The sequence below is a fragment of the Neolamprologus brichardi genome, chromosome 10, assembly GCF_056152115.1.
Source record: "Neolamprologus brichardi isolate AB-2024 chromosome 10, ASM5615211v1, whole genome shotgun sequence".
In the NCBI taxonomy this organism is placed as follows: domain Eukaryota; kingdom Metazoa; phylum Chordata; class Actinopteri; order Cichliformes; family Cichlidae; genus Neolamprologus; species Neolamprologus brichardi.
This window is the reverse complement of record NC_142113.1, coordinates 30,979,969-30,990,726: the sequence shown is the minus strand read 5'-3', so window position 1 is coordinate 30,990,726 and position 10,758 is coordinate 30,979,969. Positions and strand designations below refer to the sequence as shown.

General features: G+C 38.0%; 1 protein-coding gene across 1 annotated transcript in view; it reads left to right on the top strand.

Moving 5' to 3' along the window:
• Window positions 1-5,947: 5,947 nt before the first annotated feature.
• Window positions 5,948-10,758, top strand: part of LOC102777993 (polypeptide N-acetylgalactosaminyltransferase 10-like) — a 101,930-nt gene continuing 97,119 nt past the window's right edge. The window contains exon 1 of the mRNA XM_006785139.3: window positions 5,948-6,156. Coding sequence (XP_006785202.1) covers window positions 6,013-6,156 — 144 coding nt within the window. The 5' untranslated portion in view covers window positions 5,948-6,012. The remainder of the gene's footprint in view (window positions 6,157-10,758) is intronic.

The window sequence follows — 10,758 nt, the reverse complement described above, 5'->3', positions numbered from 1 at the left end:
CTACCACAAAATCCCACTAGAGGTTAACTGGATTCAAATGGAGCTTAAGATTCAAATGTCACCCAAAACTGAGCAGCTGAGGAAGACTTCTCTTTATGTGCTGTAAATGTAGTCTTTCATGCAGGAGCAATGCTTGCCTGCAATTTATTGTCCTCATGAAACATAGTTGCTATTTTAATAAACTACAGTGACTGAAAAGAAAAAAAAAAACTACAGTGAATGAAAAACAAAGACTGCATACAAAAGATGTCAATGGGATGCAACTCATTTGTTTTTTAAACTTTGTTTGGAAACCTCTACTTTAGCATTTAGGTCCTTGACATCTTTATTATTATCATTATTGTTATTTGGTTTAATTGGCTATCAGTTAATGCAATCCAACTTGGGCAAAAATAAATAAATAAATAAAAGAAATATGGCCTTCAGATCAGTCAGGGACCCTTTCTGTTGGGTTTCTAGAGGGAAATGTGGATTCCTCAACACCTGACAAGGCTGAGGTTCCTGCTTGTTGCCACTTAAAATCAGTCACAAACAGGATGCTGCACCAAAAACCTCCCTGCGATTGCTTCCACTGCATATAGCATACAGTGATGATGATTAAAATACCAGAAGTATGTAACTATCCAACAAGATTATCCAAGAGATTTGTGCATTGAAATGTACTTCTTGGATAGTCTGTAGTAAAATTCAGCATAGAATGAGCCACATTATTATTTATCAGGCAACTGAAAAGCAAACTGCCAAAAGACGCCAACACCACAAGCGATGATGATGCACCTGATGATGCGTCACTTTAATCGTGTGTAAAATTTCAAAGAAATAGTTTTATAAAATATATTTGTCATAGAGACTTTTTTTTTTTAAAAATCCCAGGGAATAAATATTTGTTTTTCCTCTAATGGTTTATCATGGGAGTCTACAGCAACCAATGCACCTTTAAAGTCAGCCTCAAGTGGCCATTTGAGGAACTGCACTTTTGTTTTTTAGCAATTTCGGTTTGGCTTTAGTTGGTTACAGTAAATGACTGCCAGCTCTATTTGTCAATAAAAAAATATAATTTTATGTCTAGCTTCTGAAAACTACACCAACAGTTTCTTTTATCTTGCATACTACATTGCTGTGATAATATTTTAACCTCCTAGGACCTAGGTCCACATATGTGGGCATCACATTTTGGGTTATTTAGACCAAAATACTCAATTTTTCTCTACAAGGGACTGATATCCACTTACGAGGACATTATACTGCTACTGTTCTATCGAAATTTTAAACAAATATCCTCATTTGTGGCTCTCATTTTTCTTAGAAACAAAAATTAGGTAAAAAAAAAAAAATTGGTAATTGTTTGTTTTTACATTCATCAGGTTCCAATCAGCCCAAATATCAAAAAATAATTAAAAATGCATGCTGTGGAAGAGTTCGGGTCTTAGGAGGTTAACTCACTTTAACACTACTATATTAGTGAGGAATTTTGGGCAGAATTTCCTATACTTTGATAACAAGGTGGAAGAATGTAGTGGCATTTTGTAATTGAGGCTTTTGTTTGTTGTTGCTCCAATGGGGGGAAAAATCTAGCTGAAAATGTTCTGTTTATTTGACCTGTGGGTTCGGATTTCATGGCTCAGTTCCTTGGAAAAGAATGATGCATCGGTAATTGCTTATCAAGGAAGTCATAGCCCAGCCCTTTCTGAATGGGCCTTGTTAATGGCTTTCAGCAAGGAAGAGTCAATCAGTGGTGTGCCATTAGAGGATAATAATACCCCCATTTCCTCTGCTTTGATGCTCTCCAAATTACCTTGATTTTTTTTCCCCCAACCTCTTTCAAATCCACACTGAGAGAGTGACATGAGCAGGAGGGGTTATTAAGCCTAAATCCCCACCACATTGAGAGGTTGCAAGGTTCATCCATAATTCATGCAGGAAGACGGAGAACAGATTGAATTGTCACAACTCCGGCCAGTACAGATGGAGAGAACGAGAGAGGAATGAGCTGTTCTCCTTTTTCTCAGCTTCCAGATCAGGAATACAAAGGACGCGATTAGCGGGCGGAGAGGGTCAAACTCCTGGGTTCAAGTCCACTCTGTTAAAGAATGTAGCTAATCTTCATTTAACTTAAACTAGCTCTTTCCAGTCTGTGTATGCTCTGTCTGTGCCTGTCAAATTTGGGGGTTATCGGAGATTAGAGTAGCTTAGAAATGAGGATTTGTTCATCGTGTGTGTCAGAGGTTAAATAAGGGAGCATCAACTGACGTTTGAAATAAGAAGGGATCATGGGGCAGTTTAAGGTCAGGAAGAGGTGATTTCAGTGTTTATCAACTGAAAAGCAAACCTTTACTCTCACTTCTGTACTGACCAGCTTTTTTCACTGTTTAGCTGGTTGAGTTGGGTCGAGAGGCTTTAGTTGACTAACTATTGTACAATCGTACGTGGTTAGAAAACAAAGCAGGGCAAACCTGGGTGGGGGGGCGGGGGGGGGGGGGGGGCACATGCAGAAGTCTTTTTTTCATTACTTGCCTTCATCGGTCACCATCATATGCATTTGAAATAAATAATGCATAAATAAATAAACATGACAGGAAGGGACTGTCAACAAGGTGCATTCTTTCTAATATCTAGCAACTGGTGATTCATCTGGCAGCTTAAGGACATTGAATTCTATTCAGTCCAAGTCTCACATGCAGCATTTGCCATCTCAAGTCAAGGATGTGATGGCTACTGTATGCATCTTTAACATACAGTCTATGGTGACGTGAACTCAAATGTATAAAACAGACTGGTTCTTATATAGTGCCCTTCTAATCTAGCTGAGCACTCAAAGGACTCTATAGCCTACACCATGCCTCATTCACACACAAGCACATTTTTCAATGCTCAATTCACACTCCGATGGATGCATAGGAGAGCAACTTGGCATTAGTATCTTGCCCAAGGATATTTAGCGTGCACACGGGAGCAGCCAGGAATCAAAACTCCAGCTTTCTAATTAGTAGAGGACCTCCTGAGCTACAGCCACCCAAAAATGATGCTTGAGTGTTTAAAAAAATTACTTAAAAATCAGTACATTTAATTATTTATGCATTTATTGTATGCTATATGCAGTGGAAGTTGTTGATTGAATAGGATCTGCCTTAAGTGAAAACAGAAAAAAATGGTGTACCCAGCTTAACAATAAAATTCTGACAAAAAGAAATGTTGTAAAGAGGGAGAAGAAAAGTCAAAGCAGATACCATAAAACATATAAAAAGAGCAGACGTGTAGCTCAATGTGGAGCTACACAGGTCACACAGTTACATTAAGACCCTCTAATTTGCTCTCTACACAGTTAAGTTTATGGTCATAGATGTTTACTGAAGTAGTATGGCCACAGTGTATGAAAATGAAAAGGCAACCCTTAAATGAAAAAACAAAAACAATTTTCTGCAAATGCTTCAGCATTTTTAATAATGATTGCTTTTGACTCAGTCACTGTTCTATTACTTTTGTAATACTCTGATGGCTAAAAGTGTCCAACCCTTTAAAGCCCAGTGTATCGTATGTGATGCATGTGTTTTTTGTGAATTTTTGATACTTCTCATTTTTAATGACTAAATTGCAAAAATATGGCTTATGTAGCAAATGTGATACTAATTAAAACTTATATATGCAGATTAAATTTAATATATTATTATATATTTTGTCTAAAGGTTCAACAAAAACTCCATTATCAAGAAATTAAAGATTTCTGGCAGTTATTTTATTGTTCTGGTTTTAAAGGGCTAAAGAAGACTGTAAAATACAGGCAATGTGCTCTCATTTTAATTTGATTAGACCAAAACAGTTAAATATGAGATCATACAGGATATTTGATAAACACAGAGTGGCAAGATCTCATCACATCTCATCTAATTTCATCTCATGCGGCTTCATAAAGTGATCTGGGATCATGTTCCTTGATTGTGGTTGCTGTAATAGGTAAAAAAAAAAAAAGTGTCACCTTCTGCATGAGCTCAACTAGAATAGCCTGGTGGAATGTCTCATTACCAGGCCAGGCTCAATCATCATTTGTGTTAATTAATGAAAATTGATGAGGGACTGACATTGTTCATAGTGCATTAATTATGTACATTGACTTCCTCTGTCTGCAAATGCAGCACTAAGAAAAAAGGATAAATGGAAGAAAGAATACGGGAAGAGTTTGCAAAGGAAATCACTAAAATAGCAACAGCCTTGTGTTTCTATTGTTTGATTGATAGAATTAACAGGACTTTAAAATGACAAAAACACAGTACATGTTGGAAAGCAGAAGCAGGTAAAAATGATATCATGAAATAGTGTAACAGTATGGTACACATGAAGTCACCCTACATGTTAACACTATGCATTTTTTTTCCCTTTTCATCTGCCATTTCACACTTTTACAAAACCATGAAAATGACCCGAACCCTGCCCCAGGCTTTAGTCATTTTCTATGTATTACATGACATGTGAACATGAAATATGCCTGAAGTGACTTTCTATTTATAGCCATTCCAGTGATACAGAATAAAAAAAATCCTTCACTGCTGTCACTATTGGTCTTTAGTTTCCATTGTCTTTGAAGAACATCATAACATGAGTCCTAAAGGCTGCGCTCCCGTTTTAGTGGACTTTCCACTTTGTTTGTTGGGTGAGTTCAGCAGGCAGGGTATAAGAGGGTCACTGTGAGAAAAAGAAATTGCTGCGTTTATCAAAAAGAAGAATGGAAATGGCTCTTGATGTTTTATCTTTTGTTTTATGTTTTATTGCATACCTAATTATTAAAACACAGTCAAACATGAGCAACTGGGGTTTCCCACCAAGCCGTGGTTGATAAAGTGTAGCAGGTTTTACAGAGCAGGAAACCACTGGAAAATTGCTAATTAGCCTTTCAAAACAAAAGCATCAATCCAGTCAATGAGAATTAAGCTAATTGTTTACTGCTCTGCTACATTCATATCTACTGTATGGAAAAGACCTACTGACTCCGATTGCTATACTTTTGTTAACCTTGATGACCAATTAAATATAATACTCATAAACTTAAAAAAAGAAATACAAAGAAAATATTTCTACATATCGCAGCGATTCATAAAGACTGCAGAGTCTGGACGAAATGTCAGAAGAAAGCTTAGCCGATTTGGGTTATTCAGAAATGCAAGGTGGAACATTTTCTGTGTGACTTCCTGCTGTGTAATTCTACACTGCACACGGAGAGTGTTCACACTGTGCAATTTGGTGGATTTTTTTTAACACCAGTCAACCCCCATTTTTCAGCTTGCAGGAACAATTGTTCAACAGCTTCAGGTTAAAAAGGTTAAAAAAAAAAAGACGAGACTTTTGAGGCAGTAGACGTTTCCTCAAGCTGCTCTAGCATCTATGTTTTTCCACTAAAAACTATGACTTTTGTAGAGAAAAACACCATTTGTGCTCAAACTTGAAAGACTCCTGACATAAATGCTCATTAAATGTCAGGTCACATTCATATCTGCTGCTTACAAACTAAAGATGTGATTCAAATGTGATTTGTCAGATATAAAATGCCTGTGTCCACGTTTCACACAGGAAACTACAAAGGCACAAGAAGCCATCTACATAACCGTTTTCAGATCCTACAATGTGACCTTTAATGTAGTGTTGTGAGTGCATCATTGAGAGATGGAATGAACTAGAAAGAGAAATATGGCTTTCTGACGCTGAAATCTTGAAAGTGGTTTGACTTTCAAGACAGAGTATAATAGAAGAGAAGGGATTCATTTGATATGATCTTCAAATGCCACCATTCGTCACTCTTTGAAAGTTAGTTTTTGTCCTTAGACCAAAGTGAAAGCGTTTCGTAAGTCGTGGGCTTTTATTTTGAAACTCTCACCCGGATGTCCCGGCTGGTGGGGTATTAGAGTTAGCTTAAAAGCAGCTCGCTCCTCGAGTCAGAGCGAAAGTTGTCTCCGCTTGGAAAAGTGGTGAGACGGGACCCTGCTGTTCGCACCGCTGTTGCTTCGCGCGCTTACTCCCGCAGAGATGAGGCGGAAGGAGAAGAGGCTGCTGCAGTTCGCCGGGCTGCTCATAGCGGCTCTGTTATTCCTCCCTAACGTCGGGTTGTGGTCTTTGTACAGGGACCGAGTGTTTGACAACTCTCTCTACACAGTGGACGCACCGATACAGGTAAGAGAAGCTCGGCTTTAACGCTCCCCGTGTCACGCAGGGGTGCTAAGACTTTAAAGGCAGTCTTAAAAAACATACACGCATCGTGTTTCCTCACTGTGTCCGCTTGTTCTCGGTTTAAAAGACAAGCAGGGAGACGGTATAGCCTCGGTTTATTCTCGTTGAGACTGGGACATCTGAAACAAAGACCACACTCTCATACAGGAGACTTTTAAACTACAAAAAACACGTAAGAATTCACTTCAAGTAAGGAAAATATGTAATCCAATCTTCCGTATATGTTGTAAAATCAGGATCAGGTTCAGGATAATGTAGTGAGACGTGAAACACAGTGTTGCTTAAGGTAGCCGTCATTCACTCAAAATAGTAAGACGTGCAGTAGAATTTGCAGAAGAGTGAGATTACAAAGCAACCCTGTCCTTACTTTAAAGCCTCGTAAAGTGTGGACAGAGCGTAGCTTCAGTAGGCTGGTTGAGAAAGGGAAATCTGAAACAGAGAAAATATTCATATAGGCGACTTTAAAAGTGGGCAATATGAAAAAAAACCCCCAAAAAACTAGAAAACTATTGAGAATATCCATAAGACACATTCTTTTACCACTATCTAAAAAAGAAACATAGGATAAAGAAACCTAGGTGTTCCCAGGTTCAGCACCATGGAGAGCGCCCAAGCGTTGCTCAGGTTCAGCACCATGGACAGAGCCAAGGCACCTAAAGGATCGCAAGACAAAGTTTGTTGGGTGTTAGGACAATTTCAGCACTATTGCTTTATTTCAACACATTAAACAATGAGATGTGCAACAGTCTGGCATTCAAAGTTAATCATCTTCACTGTCTGGATATTGATTTTTTTCTGTGCTTAGCTTGGTTTTAGTGTAGTGGAACTGAGAGATTTCTTTATGATGAACAAATGCTTTCATTGTGGGATTATACGTGCTTCAGCATGAGCTTCCTGGCAGTCAGCTTTGAATCCCTCATTATTGATTAATATTAAGGAACTAATTTGTTGGCATGTCATGTGAAGAATAACAAGGAGCATCTCCCAGATTGTAAAATTATATTCATGACCATTCTTTCTGATTGGTGGTGTGAAAGTGCTTTGTCTTTTAAAACCATGATGATCCTAGTTGCTGTAGTGTCTGTACTGTACTCTATTGAAAAGAAAATGCAATATTTATTTTACTAAGGCTTCCACACCTGAGAGGCAGTGTACAAAAATACAATAAAATAATAAAGGTATGTGGCTGGTGTGAGGCATCTGCTTGACATTGCAGGCACTTCCATTACAATTCAGCATTGTTGTAAAGTTATAAACATGGAAGATGTTGTAAATTTAAAAACTGTTTTTCATTCCTCTTTGACATTGAGGTACTTTTATTGGAGAATCATATGTAGAAGGCATGTATCGAGTGAAGAGCACAGCAATACTGGCTTTCTGCCCGTCAGTCATTGGCAAACGCTTCGATGTGCCTCACCTCTAATAAGAGAGACAAGACGAATGTTTATGCAGTAAGCTTCCAGTAGTGTCAAAGGTTCTCTTTTTCTTTCTTGTAAATTATAAAATGAAACAGAGGAAGGCTGCTAATGCTCATACTGCTGACAGGCTTTTGGAATTTAAAATCAGTCCAATGAAATTTTTGGCTCGAATTAATTTTCTCTTGATTGGTAGTCCTTTAAGTGAGAAGAAGTGGCTGTCATAAAAAAAAGCTTCAACATTGCAAATCCATTTACAACTTTTTCATTGTATTTAGACTCAACATATCCAGCGTCTCTGTACATAATACTTTGACAAAACCATTCATTCCTTCTTGATGCGTGAGAAGAAAAGCCACACGTTCAGCGTCAAATTTACACTGAAAGCATGAAATGTTTTTTTTTCTTTAACATTCCCTCAGTGATGAAGATATATCAGCTCAGTTTCTCTGAGGGATTAAACGACATTCAAAACCATGAAGTAAAAATTACCACTTAAGCATGATTTATGTGTAGATTTGTGGATTGCCAGCCTGCGTTAATGTTTTTGATGTTTTTGCATTCAGTCATCAGTGTAAGGTGCCCAATCACAGCTTTCCTGTTATTGATGCTTGCATTGATTTCTGTTCCATTTCCACTGTTGCAGCGGAGTAGATGAGAGCCAGTGATTAGAATTGATCATCTACTGCCTGACGTATTCAGTTCCCTTTGACTGAACAAAGAAATCTACCTCTTGGGCTGTAGCCAGTGCCAATTATGAAAATTTGAAGTTCACATAGTAGCTGTAAAATTGAGCAAGTTCCCTTTTTTTTAGCATTAAAAACACTTGTTTACTGTCTGGCTCTAAAAAGAGTTTGGCCTGTCTGCATATGTTCCCCTTCATAAGAACTCTGACTGGTGTGAATTTTATAACCCATCCACCTGGATGCTGCAGTGCGGGCTGTGGCTCATTTTACCGATAGCCGTCCCGATACACGAGTGAATAAACTAGATGTTTCTGCCACGTCTGTGCTGTTGGTACCTGTTGAAGCCGTTTAATGGACTTATCTGTCTCATATTATAGTCAAAGAAATCTGAGCTTCAGTTTTACTCAATGAAAATTTTATATTTTATTAGTTTGCAACAATGATCAGTAGGTCATCTGCATTGTGCCTATCCGTTTTGTAGCTGCAGCATGACTTTTGTCTTCACAAAAAAACATGTCAGGGGCAAAGCTCAGTTCATTTTATATAGTGCCTATGACAGAAAAGGCTTCCTTTCCATTTTTCAATTTAACAGCTAAACAGTAGGGGACATATTAGGGCTACTGAAGATTAAAATAATAATAATAACATGAGTTATAACCCTGAATCTTAGAGATTCAAGTTGTAAACTTATGATAATAATTACTTAAGAAAAAAAAAAGAGTTTTTATTTTTCACTCTAGGATTCATATGCTGAACTTAGTAAAAACAGCTTTTACTTAGTAACCTCCCAGTGACTTAACACAGAGAGCCAGACGCCTATTTCAATAAGGAGAGATCACTTGGAAGAATTGAACATTATTTATTGAGATAGAGGAATTAATGTATTTGGCGATTAGACTCCAATAACCCATCTTGGAAGAACAACATTGCAGCGGTGATAGGATTTTAGGACAGGACTCCCTGGAGTGGTTGGTGGTGGTGGTGAAGATGAGGACTGAGGCCTGTGAAGCAGAGATGTGGAGAAGGTTGGTTGCGCAAATGAAAGTCTGAAAGGGAGAATGACATAGAGCAAAGATTTAAACTACTCGAAGCAGAGGCTGATTGGCTCAAAGAAGGTGGGCAAGAAGATGAGTGGACTAGAGTAATGATGATGGTGTTGAGATTGACAGCGTGGGAAAGAGGTAGTAATGTAGAGAACACAGACAAACACCCAGGAAAGCAGCCAGATGACTGATCACAGATCTTCTTTATGAACTTGCGCATAAGCTTCATTAGATATAGACAAGAATATATTCTTAGAAAGAGTTAGTTTAGTATCTTTAGACAATTAACAGTTTTTAATACAATAAACTATGATTATTAAATGTATTTACGGGATGTTGAGTTAGGATAGAGTTCTTGTTAGGACAAAATAAACCTGAATGCAGGATACCATGGAGGTGGATAATAATAATTCACTGAAATTAAACAAAAAGAGCTACAGGACAATGGCAGGATATCCAGAATGAAGGTAATCAGGATACTAACAAACTCCAAAAGAACAGAATTGGAACACAAGGAAAAGAACACAGGACATAGGAAAGCAAACAGGCGATGTGATAGCGACAAGGGGAGAGGAAAGATAACACACACACATACAGAACACAGGTGAAAACAATCACATGGATTGAAATCTGACACTGCTGGAAACAATTAGAGAACCTGAGGGAAATAAAGACAGGAAGTCGGGGACCTGGAGCAATGCAAGGAAAGGCAATTACCAAAATAAAACAAGAAGTGAAAATTTTCCGATTTTGGGCAGGTCATGGCGGACATGCGATAGTTCGCGCTGATGGACGTAGGAAGTGTTATGAACAGCTGATTGGATCGGCAAAGCGTGTTTCTGGAATATTATGTTTTTGTTGCTGCAAGTGCTTTTTATGCAGTTTTTGCAAAGCTATATGTGGAAGGAAACTGTGACCGAGGACAAGCTGATGGCATAAGATGTAAGTACAACTCCTCTGGTTTCATATGCAAAAAAAATTATTGCGCTAGCTTATGTGGTTGCAGATCTACCGGGATTTAAAAATAGTTATGCAAAACGGAGCATGCCCACTCTGACTGGCTTTAAAGGGTTAATCTTAATTATGCAAATTCTCATGACCACTGATCAACGACCACTGATTAAAGACCACTGATCAATGGCCATGAGTACCATTCACAGAGAGTTGGAGAATGGCTGCAATCACAGCGTTGTAATTTAAGGGAATAAATTTAATTTAAGGGAATTCCTGACTTATAAAATATATTCATCTAAGGAAAATGTAATATGCAACTATGTAAGCAACAAGTTAATCGGGAATATTTGTGCATTAATATAGTGTGGTAAAAACCAGCTACGTCAAATCTCCAAGTCAAAGCCCTATATTACACATAAAGACCTTGAAAAGCGTATCCATGCCTTC